General features: G+C 34.3%; 3 protein-coding genes across 3 annotated transcripts; 1 reads left to right on the top strand and 2 right to left on the bottom strand.

Moving 5' to 3' along the window:
- Positions 1–203: 203 nt before the first annotated feature.
- On the bottom strand, positions 204–9,114 carry LOC105618571 (protein MLP2). The gene is made up of 28 exons (XM_012200101.1): positions 9,017–9,114; positions 8,859–8,942; positions 8,519–8,676; positions 8,290–8,381; positions 7,975–8,061; positions 7,235–7,400; positions 6,847–7,072; positions 5,641–5,794; positions 5,353–5,482; positions 5,039–5,269; positions 4,794–4,967; positions 4,493–4,653; positions 4,114–4,396; positions 3,932–4,046; positions 3,712–3,826; positions 3,508–3,630; positions 2,947–3,297; positions 2,576–2,746; positions 2,326–2,481; positions 2,135–2,242; positions 1,761–2,036; positions 1,588–1,642; positions 1,368–1,509; positions 1,191–1,299; positions 844–953; positions 569–710; positions 386–489; positions 204–273 (listed from the first exon to the last, which is right to left on the bottom strand). The coding sequence occupies exons 1-28, from the start codon at positions 9,112–9,114 to the stop codon at positions 204–206; spliced, it is 4,191 nt and encodes a 1,396-aa protein (XP_012055491.1).
- Positions 9,115–13,635: 4,521 nt separating this feature from the next.
- Positions 13,636–15,428, bottom strand: LOC105618569 (non-specific lipid-transfer protein). Its single transcript, XM_012200100.1, has 3 exons — positions 14,999–15,428; positions 14,540–14,915; positions 13,636–14,452 (listed from the first exon to the last, which is right to left on the bottom strand). The coding sequence occupies exons 1-3, from the start codon at positions 15,426–15,428 to the stop codon at positions 13,636–13,638; spliced, it is 1,623 nt and encodes a 540-aa protein (XP_012055490.1).
- A 2,242-nt stretch (positions 15,429–17,670) lies between these two features.
- On the top strand, positions 17,671–22,626 carry LOC105618568. Its single transcript, XM_012200099.1, has 8 exons — positions 17,671–17,842; positions 18,274–18,866; positions 18,937–19,269; positions 19,383–19,451; positions 19,539–20,085; positions 20,197–20,455; positions 20,611–20,793; positions 20,961–22,626. The coding sequence occupies exons 1-8, from the start codon at positions 17,671–17,673 to the stop codon at positions 22,624–22,626; spliced, it is 3,822 nt and encodes a 1,273-aa protein (XP_012055489.1).
- Positions 22,627–23,033: the final 407 nt, after the last annotated feature.

Genomic DNA, 23,033 nt, shown 5'->3' with positions numbered 1-23,033 from the left:
TACTATTAATTAACTTATACTAATTAATTAGTAGTTTAGTTAGTACGTACGTACCGTCCTTTACTTTACTTAGTAGTACTATATATATATATTTCTCTCTCTCTCTCTCTCTCTCTCTCTCTCTCTCTCTCTCTCTCTCTCGCTGGAGAAGTAATCGTGACGTCTAGTCAAAATATCAAGTTTCTTAACAAGATGTGGGATTATTAATTCGATGTCATGGAATTCCTTGAAGCAGGTCTGCTGGAATTGCCGGTTCCAGTTTTTTTCTCTACGCTGAAAAGATATCATAACTTTTATTAAACATTGTTATATTTGAATTTTTTAAATAATAAATTCTTTTGTCTATTTTTATGCATATTAAATAATTTGCAATTTTTTGGTGTACCTGCTGCTTCTTGAACCTCTTTTGAACATGGCTGTTAATTTCTTCTTTAGATTCTTCTTTTCCAACTTAAGGGTTTCGTTGATGCTGGTTTCAGAACCAGATGTCTGTCAAGTATTCGATCATTTTAATAAATAATGTTCTATTTGCGTAAAAATAATTTCGAATATTTAAATATCTTCTTGCCTGAAGCGAGTAGTCGGTCATGTTCGGGTCATCGACGCTAGACGATTTAGTTAACTTATGTGTTAATTTTCGTATTATGCCCTTGCCGTATTTCTTGTCCCGATCTAACATTTCACTCTTTGTCGACCCTCCGGAAAGGCGACTAAATATAATAATTATCATTCATATAATAATTCATTATCATTCATATAATAATTATCATCATCAAATATATTTACATTACCGATGTGTTTATTTCAAAAGATCATGTAATGTTACGAATAATATTTCGATACCTATCTACACTGGAATCTCTCTGTCGACTAGTTCCGCGAGATTCGACTTCTGATCCCTCTAATGATTGCATGCTCGACAAGTTGCTATCCGTGCCCCAAATTCCTGCAGACTATTTTTTATACACAAAAATTAGCAGTAATCAAAAGAAGAAAGATTTAGAAAAGAAGAAAATATTATAATTCTTTCTTATAATATTTTCAGATTGTAAAAATTGTATCTTTTTGAGATCGAATTTCATACAGAGAACAAGAGAAGTAAACAGCACATTTGGCATAAAATCTTATCTCAGAAAATTATTTCTTATACTTCACAGAGAGATTTTCTATATAATAAATATCCTCTTTACCTCCTGGTGCCCAGACGTTTGTTCCAAAGAAAGACTCTTTCTTTTCAAACGTGGTTTACCGCGATTTAACACCACTCCTTTTCCTGGATCACTTTCTACTGATGTTGCTCTAAAACATAATATTTTTTATATTTTGAATAGTTTGGTAAGAAATTAGATTGATTATAAATCGCTCACCTCTTCCCCAATTTCTTCAACCGCATTGCGTTCGTTTCATCTGTCGTCTTCTTTGATTCCTTAAGTTCTTTCGCCACGCTCATTAATTTTTTAATAGTATATTCTAATTTTTCTGTTCTTTCGCCAAGTATTGGAGTTACAGCTACAAACGGTTTAAAACAACATTAACAGTAAATTATTTATATGTACAAAAATTAATTAAGTCTTTATTTCAAAATACCTTTGACATCGCTTTTTGTCTCTAACATTGGTGATGACTCCCTGGATTTTGGTCCCTACGAATAATTATACATTTTTAAAAAGTTTTTAAAGCATTTGTAATTTTGGATTATATGTTAATAAGTAACATGTTTCATAACCTATTATATATGAATAGATACTTATTTTTTATACCTTCAATCGTCTCGGTGGTGTTGGCGTGTATATATCAGATTTTCCGTTCTCCGTTACGGTATTTAATTCAGGAAATAGCTGTAACAAATCTTGTACTTGTTGCATAAGAATATTAATATTCCGCAATTCAGTTTGCTCCAATTTGCATTTATTTAATATAACTTCTTTGAGTTCTTGCCTCTCCTTCTCGTGCCGCTCTTTTTCACGTCTCATTTTTTCGTTGCTCGTTCTTAACTTCGCATGTGCGTCCCGCAGCTCAAGTAGGTCGCATTGCAACTAAAATTGATTGATACGATTTATGAATGAAAAAAAGAAAATTATCAGTCTTTCAACGATTATATTTTCAGAGCACACTTATACAAATATTTAAATACCTCCGATAATTTTTTCTTATTTTCATCCTTCTCTTCGTCAAACACTTTCTTTAACTGATCCTGTCTCCTTTTGTTTTCAAGCCGTTCTTTGCTACGTTCTCTTTCTATCTGCAAAAATAACGCTCGTAAAGTTGTAAAAAGTCTTAATTGACTATGTTATCTTATTTATATATTAAATTACTAATCAATACCTCGAATAATGTTTGTCGCAGATCTCGCGCTAACGTTGCCGTTTCTTGCAGTAATCTTTGATGTTCTTCTCTTTCTTTTTGCCAAGCTAACTCCATACGCACTTTCAATCCTGGAATCTTCGAGCGTCCGCTGGTAAGCAATCGTTCCTCTTCCAACTACAATCATAATGAATCAATAATGATATATATATATATATTTGGAAATGTATTATTTACTGTTTTATCACCAATAAATCTAATTTATAATTGCCTCGTTAATTCGGGATTGCAATTCAGAGACTTTAACGTGACTAGCTGATTTTTCCGAAACTAATTCAGCCTTTAGTCTGGAAGCTTCTAGTTTTGTCTCAGAAAGTTCGTCTTCCATACAACTGATTTGTTTTTCTAGTACTAAGATGTTAGCTTTCGATGATTCTTCATCCTATAATAACAGGAAAATATATTTTTCCTAATAGAAAAAGAATTAATAGTAAAAAAAGGATAAAACACAGTTTGAAAATATTTCCAAAGATGATTTGTTAAAATCTTCAAAATCTTTAAAATTGATTTAAAATAGATTTAAAAATATATTGATGTAATAGTATCAAAGCCATTTGAAAATATATTATTATAATAATTTACCTCATCGGATTTTCCCGAAGATGCATTAGAGAGTCTACCTTGTCTCGTAGATTTTAGCTCGCCTATAGTTTTTTGCGCGCCTTCTAACATATGCTTGTAAGTATCACGTTCGCGTTTGTATCGTGATAATTGATTCTGGATTGCCTGTATCTCATCGTTGATCGCCGTAATTCTATGCTCATAGCGCATTTTACACTGCGCCAGATCTGCCTTTTTAGCCTTCTCTGTGTTTGTCAAAGCATTCTTTAATTTTCGAATTTCTGACTCCAATGCTGTGGTGTCAGGTGTCAATGCTTGATGAATCTTGGAAACTGCCTGATAATCTTTCAGTTTTGTAGACAAATCGTCATTCTGTAAATTAAAATAATCAAAATTATATTTTTTACATGAGAATAATATTAAATATTTAATATTAAATATTTAAATAATATTAAATATTTAAATAAATTTGGAAATTAGTCAAGATAATGTAAAAACCAAACAAGTGAATAATAAACATTGATGTTTGGTATATCTCGGAACAGCAAAATTAAACATAAATAATACATAAATATTACTTACTATCTTTCTTACATCCTCCAATCGTTCCAATAAAGTGGCATTCTCTTTCTTCAATGTATTAATTTCGTCGTTTAACTCTTCTACAATAACTTTGTTCGGCAATTGAGTATCACGAATTTGACCCTAAAAATACGAGTATAACTTAACGGTAATAAGATTTTTCAAATTGAAATTTCTAATAATTGTATGATGAAATCTCTATACCTCAAGAGCAGATTTCTCTAATCGCCACTCACTCTCTTTCGTTCTTATCGAATTACGCAACTCTTCAAGTTCGGTTTGTATATTTTTTAAGTCTCTCTTATGTTCCGAACATTTGCTATAATAAAACGTAAGATTAAATGAAGAAAGTTATATCAGGTATTTAATATTGTTGGCAATGAATTCTTACTCCTCACACCGTTAGTGTCGAATTGCTGTTTACCTATTCAAAGATTCATTCTCCCTTTCAATCTGCAGCTTTGAATTCGTAAGCTCTTGATATTGTTTCGTAAGAGTTTCTTGCTCGTGTTGATGTTTCTTAATCTCATTCTCGAGATCTGAAAATTTTGTCACGTTAAATCCATAATACATTTGAGAAATAAATTGTATCTTGCAATACTGTACTTAATATTTTTTCATCGTAAGTTTCTTTCATCTCGTTCATGCGTTTTGTATTTTGCCCAGCTTTTTCTAAGGAAGTTATTTTTTTCTTAAGTACTGCTACTTCGGTTTCCTTCGTTTTTCTCTCGCTATTAAGTTGCGATGTTAATTTCTCTCTCTCTTGCTTAACTTCTGTAAGCTCTGCAGTTAGATCGGTGATCTTCGTTGATGTCGTAGACTTTGTACTTTCTAATTCCTTTTTTAAACGTTTTACCTCAAAATCAAGCTTGGCTTTCATCTGTTCAACCTATTTTAATCGAAAGAAATAATATGAATCGCAAGATAGATTATTAATTTATTCAGTAAATAATGTGTTTCTTGCTAGAATAAAAATGATATTTACAGATGTTATCGATTGCGACATTTTTAATTCCCTTTCGGTGTACGATGACAAATCATCTTGTAGCCTTTTACACTTTTCTTGTTCCAGCGAAAGTTTTTCTGTTATTTCATTTATTGTTGTCTCCATCGTTGCTGTATCTTTTTCTGACGTTTTAGCTGTTTCTGTAATATAATGAAAGTCGTATTATATATTTATCAATATAGTTTTCTAATAATATTTGGATATATATTAAAAATATGCAAGATTAAAGTTAAAAAATTGTAATTTTATAATTATATTAAATATAAAGCGCAAGTTTTACCGAGATCTTTCTTTAGTTGTACAACCTCGTTATAAATTTTTAATTTTTCGGATGATAGCGATAATAATTTAGATTTCAATTTCTCCTTTTCTTCTGAAAGTGCCAGTTTTTCTTTATCCCAGGCTTTTCTTTCAGCTTCTCGTAAAGTAACTACTTCGTCCAACTTTCTCTTCACTGTAACAAGATTTACAATTTAAGTATGTCTAATCTTACTGTTGTTAATGCAGAATTCGTGTCTTTTCTACCATTTTGTAAATCCACATTTTTGGTATCTTCTACTTTTATATTTGGCTGAACTTTTTTCTTCTCTTTTTCGCTAGTCAGTTCTTTTACAGCAGATTCAAATTTTTGTTTAAGCAATTCATATTCTTTTACAAGTTTATCATACTGTACAGTATTATTATTTTTCGAGTTTACATCCGGTATGTCAACGTTATGTCCATTTTTAATATTGGTAAAGATATTTAGCATGTCCTCTAAAACAATTAGAATTTTAACAATTTAAATGAGATATTTGATTTTTATGAAATTTATAAAAATACAATGATCATTCATCAACCTATTTCTTTCTCCACTTCGTCAACCATCTTTTTAAGTTGCAATTTTGTTGTGGATTCTGTCGGTTTCTTTTGCGTTCTGTTCTGGAATGCACTGCTTACTTTTTGCAAAATCTCTTCTGTTTTTTTTACCTAATAAATTATAATATAAGTAAATAGAAAGATTTAATATGTAATATAATTTTGCACTTAATGAATATGAATTATATAGAACGACAATTATTTGACTATATTGTATGCTATTAAAATTTAATAAGAAAGAAATTTTTTATTTGTAATTATACATTTACCTCTTCATATTTCTTCTCTAAAGCTGACCGATCATTTTCTAATTCTTCGGCTTTGCGTTCTACTTTTCGCAATTTGAATGACAATATTCGGCAATTTTTGTTCGATTGCTCCAAACTTTTTCGTAAACGAGTATACTCATCTGCTTGTTCATCCCTTATATGCGAAAATTATATCCGTATAAAGAACACATATTGCACCGCGACACAATGTAACCATTTATAGATTTGTCGCAGATTTTATCACGTTTGAGTATCTCTGTTCCTCATAAAGACGTTCTACGACGAAAGAAATTCTACACAAAATTTGCGAGGGAAAAGCGGTATGATATTCCACGTATTAATCTCTTTCAAAAAATTCTCAAATCTTATAAAATTTTAACGTGAATTTTCTCATAGTCTCTCCGCTAGACTTCTCTTCCGAGGGGATATAATCACAAAAAGTAAATGTGATCCCATAAAAGTGAAAATATATAAAAAAGTTCATGGATTTTATTTTATGGATATGATCACGATTGTTAAATAAAGATTCAACAAGTGCCATCCGTATTAAAGAAGGGATATATACTGCTCAAATCTGTCCAAATCATTGTCCTGCAACAATCCATATATAGCTCATTTTGCAAAAGATTGTGATCTCTTTTGAAACTTATGATTTCTGACATACACAACAGATTTTCAGGTTTTTTTTGTATAAAACGGTTTAATTTCGCATACGTGTTGCATTGCCATATGCGTAAAGATCCTGAATAAATCTTTTGGACATAAAAAAGTTTTTTCGCAAAAATCGAAATGCAATAATAATTTATTGAAAGGAACAGAGATACACTGATTTTGATAGACATGTAATATTAAAAATGCAATATTAAAAAGTCATAGAATTAATCATTTTATATAAATAATGGCGAGTCGTATTTCGCAAATTTTTTAGTAATGATATAAATCTATTAGTATATTTAATTATAATTTTTCTTCATAATATTAATAACTATACCAAAAATTGCCGTTGTTATCAATTTTAAAACAAAAAGCCATTTGAAATAAATAATATATAAGACAAAATGTTATCATATATAATTTTATTAAGCATAAAATTATATAAAGAGTTATATTTTTGAAAAACTACAGTAAGTAAGTAGCATGCATAATATTATTGCGGGATCTCAATAGAATATTTCATAGTATCCTTTATGCAAGAAAATATAGTACCTAAAATTATCTTGCAACTCATAGATTTCTTCTTCTAACTGTCTGATTTCCTTTTTCATATCCTCATTTTCATCCATTAAACTTTCGCAAAGGTTTTCTGCGGCTTTCAGTTTTGAACGTAATTCGTCATGCGTTTTGTCCTTCTCACCTCTGTACGGTTTACTAATCGTTTCTTTTTCCAAACTTCTTATCTTTGCTAACAATACATTTTTCTCTTGCACAAGTGCTAAAACACGCATGTGATATTACATTACGTATTACATATACACAGGAATTTAAAAGAAATTCTTTAAGTGATGACAATGCGATGAAAGAGCATAATATAATACAGAGAATTTTTTTATAAAAATTTTCTATTGCATTTTCTATAAACTTCAAAAATTAATACCTTCATTTTTCTTTTGTAGTTTTGTCACTTCGCTTGTCGATGTTTTGTTCGACATTGTCTCCATGGTCGTCAATCGACGCAGTAATATTTCGCTTTTTTCTTTCTCTGCCTTCTCACATCTTGCTCTCATATCATTTAACTGAGATCTTAATTTTTCTATTTCATTCTGTGAGGAGTAAATATGTTAATTGACACTTATCATCAAGATACGCTGTTCATATATTTAATCTTCGCTTAATCCTCTCAATTCTGACACTCGTAAATAACATAGAAATTGTGACTATACAAATAATGTTGCGCTTAAATAATTTAATACACTTTTAAATGTATTGTTGCATGTATGCAACATTTTTTCTAAAAGTCAGATCTGAGAGATTCAAATACTCATGATATATATAGATGCATTATCATATATACATATATAAGACAAATATCAAAATCTTTTTGATAGGAACTTTTCTTTAAATTATACATATACAGGCGTAACATCGATCTACATACAGTTAATATCTGAACAAGTTAATTAACATTTAGACAAAATGCATTTAATGATAGTTTTGAAGTATAGTATCGCGAAAATGCTTTATAATTCACGATGTACGACATTATGAATTTGGTACATCAAATGCGTAAACAATGGCATCACACAACGATACGATGGGCGATATATATATGATATTAATCGCAAGATATTAATCCCAAGATTTTCCTTGCTATATCGAAAACGACGATCGGCTCACCTCCTTAGTATCTTCTCTCTTTACCATAACATTATCCGGCCCGTCCTGGACCACCTGTTTTGACGGTGCTGATCGTGATTTCCTTACCTAAAGTAGTGTTGACAAATGAGAGTGCAAAAGAGAATTTCACATTTGTTCTCACTCTTTTATCATTGAATGTCGCTATGCTACCGTCTGCTGTACATACAACTACAAGGCGCCTTTGTATAAAGAAGACGTTTATAAGCGTTTGTATGTGCGTGTTTGTATGCAGTGTATGTTTTATTTGACATAAAGCATTCCATGCCACTAGTGGGTTAGTTAACGAAGGAATACCTGAATAATAAATTCGACGTCGTTTTCCGAAGTGCCACTCTTACTGTTGCTTATCACATTTTTTATTTGAAGCTTCGCCGGTTTTCTAACATCTGCATCGCCACGTAGATTTATGCAACCATAAATTAGGATGATAAGATTTAAGAGAAAAAAAAGAAGATCTGACATTAATTATTAATTCCAATATTAATTTGACGTTTAATCTGTCTCAGTACTTCGCTTTTATTACTTTCTAATTTAGGAGCGTCTTCTGGATTCTTATCTATAGCGGAAAGATCCATCAGCGATGTCCATCCAGCTGACGCCGGCGGTTGCAAATGATCATTCTTGGTTTCGTCTTTCGCCAAATTCGTAGCGGAAGACCATATCCTTTTGTTCTCAGGTCCGCTTTAAAATTCATTCCCAACAACAATCAATTTTTCTATAATATTCACAGTTCTTCAAAACAATTAACGTATCATTATTGCTATATTATTTTGCAGATATTTTATTAACTTATGCTAACAGTAAAGGCGTGTTATAATAATGATATTTTATGCAATTTATAATTAGTAGGCGAAAGGACCTACCGTGTAGAATCTGAGGAAAGACTGGGGGACGAAGAAGTGATGTCTCCGAGACTGTTTCTTCTGCCGCCATGCTCTTTATAATCTCTGAAGAGATATTATTATTAATTCGAAATGTACATTTTGTATATTGTTTCTTAGCTTCTGCTTTAAATAATTACCTAAAACATCGTTTGCAACGTGTTGGCCATCGAACCTGCGGGTGGAAACCCAAAGGGCAAAGAGGATCACCTTTTTTAGATGAATACATGGAGTGCATCCTGTGTGCAAGTTATTTTTTTCCAGTTATATTTTCTTATAATATCTCGAAATAAAATAAATTTATATAAAGTGTAATTGAAAAAGCAAAGATAGATCCAATTGTTCGTTCTAACGGAAATAATATTTACATTGATTTTTTAAAATTCTCAAAACAGCTAACATAAATATTGCCATTTAAAAATATTATCGATAATATAATATTTTAAATTTCTAAATATATTTGTTGATATTATTTAATTTAAAGAGAGACTCATATAGAAAGCATGAAAAGATTTACATAAAGATTACAGATAAAAGTGAAATCACGTTTTAACTTTGCAAGATCTTTTTCAATTTGTGATTATATACATTTCCATAATTATACATTTCCATAATTTATTTTTTTCTTAGTTGCATGATATTGCTGGTATATTTTATACAATTTTATAATGATTTTCTCCTTTCATAAATACGAAAAAAAAAAACAGATAATTTGATGGAAATTTAAAATCAATCAGTGCAAAATACACTTGTCTGGAAGAAGAAACCTGTATTTCATTAAATTGTTAAAAAGTTATTGGCCAATTTTATATCTATCGATGAATTTATCATTATCGGTGAACTTAAAGAAGCTCGCAAAACTATAAAAAAAAGACTATGTGTGTTTAATCACTTAATTTCAAGTAACTTGTCTTTAAAAAAAAATTCATAATTGTAGTGAAAAAAAAATTATAACCAGTATAATACATTTCAGAGTGCCTTTATTTATGCTGTTAATAACGTCAGCAAAGTCACTGTTGCATGAGTATAAGTTTAAATTCCTATTTAATGAATCATCTGATCGTGAAATCTGTAAAGAACATTTAATAATCCACATGAAACCAAAAAATAGAAAGAAAAGAACAATAAAACTTGTTTAAATTATTTATACGAATTGGAATATTTTTCAGAAATTTTCGGAAATATTCGGAAAGTTACACCTTCTCTCAGAACTTCTCATACAAGTGAATTCTAAAATATTCTGAATTTCTCATCCCACAATTTTTAAAAAGTATTTAAAAATTTTTTTAGATTTTGTAACATTTCATCAGAAATTACACTTACAAAAAAATCTTAAAAATCTTACGATATTTATAATTAACATATATGAACAATTTTGAGAAAAAAATAGATTTTCTGAGAAATGTTCCAATGCGTATAAAAAAAAGTTGTGAGAAAGTTATAAAATTATAGGGAAATTCCGAAAAATTATATAAAAGTTCTAAAAAACTAAAAAATGAAAAATTCTGAGAAAAATTTTCACCAGGAAAAACTTGAGTTCTATCAGTGAATTTGTCATCAGCGAACATTCACGAGCTGCATTATCGTCTTTATTATACATATTTCTGACAATACGCACAGGCACACATACATACGCACACACGCGTAACAAGCATGGCACTTGGAGAACTATGCGCACCGGCGCGGCGCGGCGGTTTATTTATAAAATTTCAATGCCACGCTGTCTCTTTCCCTTTTTTTACTTATCTTTTGCCTACATAAAACGGGAATCAGAGGAGCTTAAAGAAACATGAGGGATAGATTTATTCGCGTTCTCCATTTGATCGCGATGTCTATCTCTCGACGATTTATCTCTTACGCAATCTATCGGTTTTTATATGCCTGCTACTCACTCAATCGGTACCGATATTAATCCAAATCACGGCGGGCCGACGTGAATTAAATTTATCCTAGGCTGTTGCCGGTCAGTCAATCGGTCGTTGCTCGGTCAGAAACGGGCATTCGTCGCGGCGCTCGTCGACTCTTCCATTCTGAATGAATACGGTAATCCCATCGTAATCGCGTAATCGAATAGCACTCGCATCGTAAAGGGGGGAGGAAGGGGGGGGGGGTAGTTTTCTCGCGATCTCGTCTTTCTCCGGAAGTCGGTTTGTCTCTATAGTATCTATACGCGAATCTCGCTCATTTTTTCTATTTTTTCTTCTTCTCTTATATGCGTCCGCGTTAGAGATTCCTACACTGCGCGCGACGTCACTAATAGCACTGACACAGCTCCGCTATTACGGGGTTTGTCCGTTTTTCCCGTAGACTGTGTGCGGGTATACGGGCGATTGGACCTACGCCAAGGTGTATATTTGTCTCTAGCTATAAATATAGGGAAGCGCGAAGACATCTTGAGTGTTGCATGCGCGAAGCAAAGTAGCTTCGTCTTCATTCATTTTTGCCTCAAATGCACGAACGGAAGTAAAATCGCGCGATCGAGCTTAAAAAATTACTATATCCATGAGATAGGTATCTTTCATCTTTATATTAGAAAATGTCACAGTGGATATTCCCTCAAAGCTTTATATTTCGAACGTCTTCGTCAAGAACGCGATTTATAGCGATAGGTTTATATTATATTTATGCATTTTTCATTTTGTGATTGTGCAAAATTAAGGTGCTTAAAACCTAATTTGTTAATATATTAATCAAGAAAATTATATTAATCTAAGAAAGATTATTTAATCACAAGCTATGGTGGATAAAATAAACATTCGTGATAAATATGCGGAATGCGAGAGACGCATAGCGAAAAAATTGAAATATGTATTATAAAATTGATAGGTATTAAAAAAAAAGGATTAATTATTTTTATTAACTTTTATTAATACACCAAATATTTCACCCATCTCCATCACACAGTATAAAATTGTATAAACGTAATATATATTTATGTGTATATAATACATTTATAATACATCATAAGCGATTAACTTGTCGAACGCAATATTTTAATTTTTGCATTATCAAGTTATCTATCCAACTTTGTTAAATGATTTATTCTTATCAATCATTAAGAAACGCATTGCACATTATTAGAACTTAACTTTTTTCCAAGGTAAATAATTCGAAGTTTTGAAACTTTATATTTATGCTTATGTTGCCTAATATTATTTTAGAAATGTGTAATTGTAAATATCAAGTTTTTATATATTTTTCCTCATTTTCATATAAAAATGTTTTAATTCCTATGTATAAAAAAACATTGCTTTGTTTTTCTATAATTCTAATAACAAGAATCCTTAACATGATTATGGAATGTCTAGTAAAAAGGATAATTTCCTCAATGAAGAATGAAGATAAATTACTTACTTCATTTTAATATAGATCTTGAATTTTTGGAATAATTAATTTTTATATCTGTTATTTTTATTTACAGTATAACTGTTATGTATTTATTATATCTTTTTATAGAAATATTTAAATTTCAAAATTTTTAATTTAATATTTAAATTTTTTAAAAATCTATCGATATTTCAATTCTTTGTGTGTGTGTGTGTGTGTGTGTGTGTGTTCTTGTAAAAGTCTAGTGAAAATCTTTATAAGTTTTTAGTATATATAATTATTAATCAAATATAACTGTTTTTTTATAACTAATATAATTATCTACTTGATAGAGAAGTAATCGAAAATTTCATCCGATCCACATTCGAAATTTTATTTTTCAATCATTTATTTTTCAACAAGACAATATTTAAAAAATTCTAAAATAAACTTTAGAATAAAAAACAATAAGTATAAATATAATTCATTTATACTGCTTAGGATGCATTTATACATATAGCTGCGTCCTTATATAACAGCGTATAATTGCATCTTAGGTAATTACAATGCAATTATATTATACTTCTTCTTTCAACAATACATAGCTGATTCGAGAATATTTTAAAAAATTGTAAAATATATTTTATAGTACATGATTTACAAGTACGAATAATTTTCATTGCTTAATCGGAATGTGTGTAAAAAAGCATAAAATTCGTGTCTAAATACACGCATTGCTCTGGATTCAGTTGAGAATATTTGACTACTGTTTACCACAGCTAAATGATGAGCTGTTGAGATTATTTATATATATATATATATATTATATGTATAAAATATTTTATTTTTTGTATTTAAAAGTATAGGTATACATTATAGAAACCATTCCAAATATTGATATCACATGTCCCAAAAAAAAATCAATATTATTAATAGAATTACATATTGTGTGTGCAAATTATACTTTTTTCACTTGTGTACAACTGTCATTTTCTGCCAAAATTTATATTTAAATGAGTGATTTAAACATCAGTTGAATTTCTCGAATGTATAATTACAAATTTGCATAAATTTACATAGTATTGTATTATTTTCTTGATTTTATATGTTAATAAATTTTTGAATATATACAAGACGAAATTGAAAATTTCTGCTATGTTTCGAATATCATTTCAGATTGTACGCATAAAATATTAAGACTACCGCACACGAATATTTTATGCGAGAATATAATGTGAAATCATTTTATTATCAATTTTATAAGAACTTTTTGTATTGAATCCGAATTTCATAACACACTTACGTATTATAATTATAAAACTGTCGATAATAATCTTTGATAGCCAAATAGAAAATCTTTCCCTGTTTCACGGAAAGATAAAGTGCACGAGAAAAAGACAGGGACGTATTTTGTTTAATGTGCTACTTTAGCAAACTCCACACCTTGAACATCTTACAATTTTGAGCGAAGTAGCTCGATCTTTTTGGCAGCGCGTTTCTGCAAATCGGGCAATTTCATGGCAAGCCCCATGTTGCCTTGAATTTTAACCTTCCCTTGGAAGAAAGCCTTTTGCGGATTTAATTTTCCAGAAATGAAATCCAATATATCGGTGTCATTAATCGTGAATGTTACATCAGGTTTGGTTTTGCCATTGTACTCGACTTTGCCTTTGCCCGTTTTTGCGTCTATAATCCAATATCCTTCGGCGCCACCGGGACCATTTATAACTTTAAATCCGTAAATTCCACGCATTCTCTCAATCAGATTCTCATCATCTTCCTCCATCGCGATTGCCAATGTCTTGAAGAGCACATCCGCTTGGAAGATACTCGAATCGGCGGCAACATTCACGTTTTTTCTAATTATCGCCTGTTTCGGGAAGCCCAAGCGGTAGAGAGCCACGACGACTGCACCACCTAGACCTATGTTGTGCTGAAGTGCCAATTTTGCGTCCCGCACTTGTCTCTTGCCAGCTTCACCGCGAAGTTGCCAGGTAAGTTCAGCACACTGTGCTAATCCTGTGGCGCCCAGAGGATGTCCTTTCGAGATTAGACCGCCGCTCGGATTCACAACATACTTGCCACCGTAGGTGTTATTTCCAGCATCTATCATTTTACCGGCATGACCAGAAGCGCACAATCCTAAGGCTTCATAAGTTATTAACTCGTTTGTAGAGAAACAGTCATGCAGCTCTATCACATCTACATCGGTCGGCTTGTAGCGGGTCGATGTGAAAACTTTCTCAGCTGCGTTTCTTGTCATGTCATATCTGCAAAATATCACAATAGAATTAGTAAACTAGCAATTAATTCTATTAGGAAACATGAATACATAATAACTTATTTATTTCTCGTACCCAACAATATTCATACACGATTGAGTGTTAAATGTCGAGGACAAATCAGTGGACATTTCCATAGCGAGGATTTCGACAGCCTGTGACTCCAGATGATGCTTATACACGAAGTCCTCGTTAGCTAGAATGACAGCTGCTGCACCATCGGAAGTGGGACAACACTGGAGCTTTGTTAATGGTCCAAATATTTTGGGAGAATTCATAATTTGTTGCAAGGTGTATTTTTCTTGGAATTGAGAATTCGGATTGTTTATAGAATGCAGATGATTCTTATATGCGATTTTTGCAAAGTGTTCGAGTTTTGTGCCATACTTCTTCATGTGCTCGATTCCAGCATTGCCAAACATTTGAGCGGCAATAGGACTCTCGGACAGACCTATGCAATCGATGATTATAAGATAAACAAGTTAAATATATCAAATACTATTCCATTTTATGTCTAAAAAAATTGTAACTGACCTGCGATATTTGCCATGAGCTCGACATGCTTATCCATGGGATTTGTGCGATCTGAAAACTTGGACATCAGAGAGCCTCGCTCCATCTTCTCAAATCCAAGTGCTAGAACGCAATCCGCATTGCCACTCTCAACGATCTGTTTGCCAAGGTAGAGAGCTGTGGAGCCGGTGGAACAGTTATTGTTGACATTGTAAATGGGACATCCAGTGAGTCCAATCTCGTAGATTGCCCTTTGACCGCAAGTGGAGTCGCCATACACGTACCCAACGCAGACGGCCTGTACGTTGTCGTAGGATACGCGTGCATCCTGCAGAGCCTTGGTAACCGCTTCCTTCGCCATTTGCGGATAATCGAAATCATCCCTACGGCCGGGCTTCTCGAACTTGGTCATCCCGACGCCGATCACGTACACTTTCGGCTTGTGAACCATCTTGGCGATCTGTCTCTTCGGGCACGAGTGAAACACCGGGAAATTTCCGTTTAGCAAAACACGAATGGGAACCGTTTTCTTTGCGAGACTTCCTCGTGTGACGAACGTTCAGATTGTGAAAGTAGAAATGGAAAAAGAAATGACACACGTAATGTCGCTGCTACAGGATTACCGAGATTATAGGCGATCAAAGACGTGAGACGTATTTCGTTGGACTTTAATCTTCCATATATTGCGGTAAAAAACAGAAATTATAATGACAAGGCGGTTTCCAGCGGACTCCAACGTTTTCGATTTACGATAACGAGCCGAACGAGCGACGATCACGTCTCAGTTCTCACCACGGCGCGAATAACGACTAGATCGTTGTCTCTGGTGAAAATAATACACTACGCGCAAGGTGTTACTTAATTGCGACTAAACACGTAAATGTCTCACGCAAAATGTTTCTCGAGGAAACTTTCTATTGAGTTAATAATCGTAATAATAATAAAAATATACTTCGCATAAATTTAAAGTTATGCACAATATTTTAATAATTAGATGCGTGAAACATATGATTGTCTTTTATCAGTAAGCCAGTATATTTATGACCTTCAATTGAAGAATAATTATTATTTCATTTCCCTTGCAAATTTGTCCATTTCCTGTATACATTATTTTATGAAACAAAAAAAGAACATATAATAGTAGAGGAAGAATTATGCATTTATATATGATGAGATTAATAATAAAATTCGTGGTATTAAAAAGAATTGTATTTTAAATTGAGAACATTTCCAAATAGACATTTTCAAATGAGAGGCTCCAATATTGCTTCCTATTTATAGTAACACGGATTGACATAGACATTCTATTTTTCTTGATATTAAATGAGTAACCAAGACGACAATACTTGTGTGATCAAATGGAAAGAGCTCTCAAAGCAGTTACTTTAGCTTACTTCTACAGCACAAAAGTTGCAGAAACAATGTTGCAACATTGCAACAATATTGCAACGTTATTGAAGCGATATTGCTGCAAGTTCTGTGCTATATGGATACACAAATTTTATCAGCAATATATTCCTGGTGAAAATAAAAATCAGAACATAACTCAAATAGAAGCGTAAACATCTTTTTTACGTTTCGTTGTTTCAATTTTCCTCCTAGAAGCTTTCTATTACTATCCCATTATATTCGACTTACGCTTCGATTTTTATTTTCATTAGAATGAGATTGAATACCATTTAATGACACAAGTTGATACATGCGTCGTTTATTTTTTTTATTCATTGAATATTAAGAAAGATAGAACTGATATTAAAATGGAAAGCACCCAGCATCAATGTTATGTTTACGAGGTAAATAAATTAATAAATAAATGTAATGTAATATTTGTCCTTTGAACTACATTTCTTACCTGAAAATCATTGCTGAAATAGCAATATAGCAAATTAAATTATTTTATACATAAACTCTCCTCCCTTTAAAAATTCGAACGTATACACCTGCGCGTTTCATCCGAGGAAGATAAAAGCCGCGAATGAACTAGAATGAACTAACCCGTTAAAGTGTCGCGCATTGGCGTAGACTCATCGAATGTCTACGTCGCTGGACGGCGCTGCGCCGGCCATTGCGCGGTCGTGTTTTGGCCGAGCGAAAAGATGGCGGATTGTTGTTTTCGATATCGTTCGCGCTCACAACACGTCGCCGAGGTACGTCGAGGTTCAGCGCAACTTTGAGGTCAATCCCGCGCGAAAGTTGACATGCCGCACGTGCACCAGTCCCGGCTGTGGTAGATACTCGTTGTGCCAGTGACAATCGCCGGTGTGACTGCATCGCGCAGTACTCGTTGCATCGTCTCGGCGTCATTGTCGCCGCCGTTGTGGTGGTGTTAGTGGTGGGCATCGTTGTGGTCGTGATCGTCGTCGTTGCCCCGTGTGAAGGAAGCGGTGTAAATCACACAAAATTTTCGGATCTTGACGAGCAATTCCGACAATTTGTCGCCAGCGCGTTCAAGAGTCGATGCAAATAGGCGCGAGGACGCCATCGAGTCGGTAAAATGGTTACGCATCACTGCGAGTTTTTCTAACCCTCTCTTGTCGCTGTTTACTGCTCCCCCGCAAGAGACACGATTTTGGTTAGGTTACTCAAGTCGAGATTCACACATCCTATGACACTGGAACGCCGTCGCGCGTGTTCCTCGCGGTGGCCCATGTTGACAATGTGACGCGATATTGGAATCTGCGATTTGATAATCGATGGATAACACATTCGCGATGGCAAACGATTTTGACGCAGAGCAATTTGAGCGGAGGCTTCACGCGCTGAAAGACTCGCAGGAGTCTATTCAGGGCCTCTCTGCATGGTGCCTCGATAGGAGACATCATCACAAGAAGATTGTCACCACGTGGCTACAGGTTTTAAAGAAAGGTAAATCATTTTCTGTTCAGTAGAAAAAGCAGCTTTCCTATTGTTGTAAAATTCTTTAATATGATTTTGCTTAATTCCTCACTGGATCTAAATGTATAAACCAATATCATATTAATGAATTTTATAATACTTATGAAACTATTTTATTTGTCGAACGCAGCTATATATATAGATTTATTATGATAGATTTACTCTCATAGATATAAAATATTATCTTATTACAAATAAGATTGCTTGCGTATTTGTATTAGATTATTCATATATGAAACTTACATAACTCTATCATATTAAATATTCCATATAGCTTCCATTGTCTTAATATTTATTTATTTTTAAAATACATATTGTAGTTACTAAGTAAAGAATGAAATACATAGGTAACATACTAGATGAAATAAATTGTTACATAAAATTAATTTTTTTTATAACAGTGAAAGTGGAACATCGGCTCACACTATTCTATTTGGCCAACGATGTCATTCAATATTCAAAGAGGAAGAATTTTGAGTTTGTAGAGTCATGGGGCACTACTCTGCAACGTGCGACTCCTATGGTTCGCGATGAGAAAGTGAAGCATCGTATTCTGAGAATTTTCAAAATCTGGGATCAACGACAAGTCTACGATGAGGAGTTTCTTGCCGATCTATCCGGCTTAATTTCAGCAGCACCAAAAAAGAAATTGGAGCCTCCACCGACCGCACAGCCTGAAGAGTTTCAGGCAGCTTTGCTCATTTCTACAATGAGGTCTTGTGCGACTCTGGAACAAGCTACTGATGCTAGATTACGTGATCTACGAGAAAGTAACATAGACATAGAATCTGCAGAAGAATTACGTTCGTCGTTAAAGGACAGAAGACGCATGGAAGATGCAGAGAAAGAAATAGATTTAGTCGCTAGGAATGTCGAGAATTATGTTCGTGCATTGGAAGCAGAGATTAGGGAAAGAGCACAAGTGGTTGAATTGTTGGACCAAGCAGATCAGTTTTACGAGACTCAACGTGGGGAAGTTAAAATAGTAACGAATGTAAGTGCCAGATTTTATTGCAAAGTAATTCAATATTGTTAGTTTTTCATATTACATTTTTCATAAATAGGCGTATCGAAATTTTGGCAGTCGTGTCAAGAATTTGAAGAAAAAGTTAGATGAATTACTACCTACGTTCGTCTCGCCTATACCATCACCGGATATAAACGCGCCTTCGCCGAGTCCTGACAGTGATATAGAGCTACCAGGAGAAGAAAGTCAGTCAGTAGCCAATCAGTCGGTAATGATCGACGTAGCACCACCGTCTCTATACGGTTCATATTCTCACGAATATGATCCTATTCCTGTACCTGCACCTGACATGGTACAAGGCAATGAATCAACAGACTTTACCAATAATTTTCCTTCTTTTATGGGGGGAAATGTAGATTTTGGTAATATGGTAAGAATAAAGCAATAGTTGCATATATATCGTTTTATAAAGAAAAGTTTTGCATTGCTTTAAACATTCAGTACATTGTATTATTCTTTTTGTTTTTTTGTTTTTTTTTTTAGAGAAACATATTTAACGAAACCTCTGAGACATCTCCTGGGATGTCTCAACAGTACAATGAATCTTTAGAGGTAATTATTACATTTACAACATTCTATATTATTTACATTTGCAACATTCTATCAAAATATGCGCTTTATGAGTTCTATGATTTTCAGGCAAAACCAATAGAAGTAATTAATATGAGACCTTCAAAAGATGAACAGAACAATGCAGATTTTAATATATCTAGTTTCCTGAAGACGGTTCTTCCATCATCTGATGGAACGTCAGACTCGAGTGCAATTCCAGGTTTAGGCCTGGACGTTCCCGAAAATCAAGTGGAATCGCCACAACGTCCCAATTATTCGCCTTCGTTAGGGCCTGTAACACCTGTGGTCTCAAGAATGATGAGTAATCAGGGTACACCAGTCGTTAGTGGAGGCGGTAGTTTAAACAATTGTCAGATGAGTCACAGTACCCCAATATCGGTTCGCAATCTACCCGAGTCTCACACCCCTTCTCCGTATTCCAATCAAAACAGTCAAAATAACATAGGTCTCTTTGATGGACCCACCAACAATACAGTTAATCCTTTACCTCCTCCACCCTTACCACCTCTCTTTCTTGATGATGAGAATTGTTACAATAAGTTACCACCAAAATTTCCCACATGGACTCCAGCGAATGAGGGTATTAAGGACTCTGCAAAATGGGAGGAAAAAGGTACAAATAATGTTTTATGATTCAATCGTTAACTTCTTTATGATTCTTTATGATCATTATTCTACAATAATGCATAGTGTTTCGTTATAATAAATTTTGCTACATGTTTAGGTAAGAATAGCATGAATCCTGCATGGCCTGGCGATTGTGATGATAAAAATAAGAATTCCTGGATGGATGGCGATGGAGATAGATGGGACTCCAATAATGATTCCACATGGCCGGTCAATGACAGAACAAAAAATGACATGTTATCCGAGACTCCTGAATCGCCGCCCATGTATGAAAAAGCTGGTTTTGTCGAGCCGGTGGAATACAACGAGCCACAACCACAAGAATCTCTAAATACAACAGGAGATGTAGATCATAGGTAATTTTTACATCAATTTCTATCAGAAACTGTAATTATATACATTATTATTGTTGTTTAATTTTTAGATTGTTGATCAATTATATGAGTGATTATTATATGAGTTTCTAATCATTAAAATTTATATATTCTATATATTTTCATATCATTTACAGAGTGATTCCAATGCCAATGACCCGCGAAAATCAGCTACCATATCGCTTGATGAAAGCGGCAGATGTGGATCATCGTAATTTGATCAGTCTGACTGGCAGTCCGGCAAATAACCACAATCCTGGTGAGCCGTCTTCTTTAGCCAATAACAACAATCTATGGTCCACAGGCGATCAGGATTATCGGTGAGTTTTATACTATTTTTATGTCCATCTATTTTTATAGCTAAATATACATTTGTTATATAATTTATATTTATGCTCATATGTGTGTGTGTGTGCGCGCGCGCGCGTGCGTGTGTGTGTGTGTGTGTGTGTATATGTATAATCTTTATATGATTTATATAATTTAGGCGACACATGCAGTCTGGTGACATTGTTGAAAGTGTTGATATGGAGATGTCGGACGATGAGACTGACAGCAAGCCGAAAGGCAGGGTTCTTGTCGATCTGAGGTTGCAGGATCGCGACATGCGTGTTGGTGTATCAGTGCCATCGTCTCATCACGACATGGATATGCGTATGATTCCTCTTCCCATTGGGCAAATGCCTGATCCGCATGATAATCCACTAATGCAAGATATGCACTTGATGCGTCCGGGACCACCTCCACCACCGCCGCTACCGCAGTTTCAACATCAGGGTCAAGGTGGTTTCCGACAAGATCAGCCGATAGATTTTCATCCGAATCAACCGAAGTTTCCGCAGAACAGACCACCAAACTTTCTACGGAATCAAGATTTTCATTCAAATCAACAAGAATTTCATCAACTTCATCAGTCGCAACAAGATTTTGAATATCGCGATAGAGAACACAATATCCGTTCGAAGCAAGATTTTTTGGCGGAATCGCCGGGACGTGGGAGATATTCGCAATCGGCGGATCATCAACATCAACACGACAATCCACCCTTTCATAGAAACGAATGGAATAATCGCGGTGGTCGTGGATTTCCGAGGAACCGCCGGGATAGATACTCGGAAGATCACAATGTACAAAAGCAGCGGAACAATTTGTTGAATAGTCGCAAGTCGAGATCGCAGGATCAACAGCACCACCAGTCACCATCGGAGATTCCACCCAACAATAGACCATTACTGCAACTACCTGACACCATCTTCGATGAGAAGAGTATGCCGATTGGCTTACCGGAATTTGATCAGGATAACAACATACTATCTAACACTCAAACAGAACCGGAACATAATTCTGATAACTGTCAGAATTCTTTAGTACCACATGTACAACAGACTTTGCACGACATGCCGAGTTCTTTTGACGATTCTGAACGCAATCAACAACAGCAGAATTGTCAGTTAGTCTCTGATGAGCAACGGGCATCGTCTTTGACTGAATCGGAAGATCAGTCATCAACGATAAATCAAACGATGGTTATTCCGATAAGGACAGATAACGTTGGTGATGAATCACAACATGTCCCTATTTCAGAATGCGAGGAGCATGTTGAGTCGACTGAACACTCTGATTTCACAGAGAAGACAAGTGCGACTGATGAACTGACTAATCAAGAACAGAATGTGAATTCTACGGAAACGGAGTCATTAGATGAGTCAATGACCATAATAAATAAAGAGATAAAAAGAACAGCAAACGGTGATTGCGACGAGCAAAGTCACGAAGAAGGAAGCCCAAACAAAAAAAGGCCTCTCTTGCAGAACGGACCGCCAATGCTAAACGATGACCTGTCTGGCCTGAATGGTCCCACACCGACGGATTTACATCCTGCCATAATATACGAATACGATGGATCAAATTTCCGACCACGCATTGGTGCACCTTTCCCGCTCTGGCGAGGCGGACTACCTCCTCCACCTTCTTCTAGAGGAGGCAGAGGAGGTTTTAGAGGTGGGCTCTTGGGGATACCGCGAGGTCCATGGATGGACAGAGGACCACGCGGTCCTATAGTTGGCAACTTCTTACCAAGAGGATTGAAACGTGGAGGCAAACAATTTTGGGGCGGCGGTTTCAGAGGCCGGGGACGAGGCAGTAACTGGTAGATAAAGAGAAAAACTTTGAGACTCGACGACTCCGTCGTCGTAATCTGACCGGATACATATGCGAAACGCGTTTCGCTCTCTGTAAATAAACAAACAGACACGCTTCGCCATTCACATCACACGCGCATCCACCCACTCGTTCACACACACACACACACGCGCGCGCGCGCACACGCACATTTAATATATACACGTACATAAAAGTAGATACAGAATCAGTTGGTTCTAAACAGTGAGATCTTCAGTGATGAAGATTCTTCACATTCTCCTGTGCGATTGATTCGCCTATATAAATATATAAATAACAAAACTATAGATATATATATATAAACATATAGCTATATACATACTTAGTACATGTTTTGTTAAGATCTTAACGAGTGTTATCGAAGCGGCTTGCGTTCGCA

This window comes from Atta cephalotes, assembly GCF_000143395.1.
Source record: "Atta cephalotes unplaced genomic scaffold scaffold00017, whole genome shotgun sequence".
NCBI lineage: Eukaryota > Metazoa > Arthropoda > Insecta > Hymenoptera > Formicidae > Atta > Atta cephalotes.
Note: the sequence above shows the minus strand (reverse complement) of the source record. Positions and strands in the feature narration are given on the sequence as shown.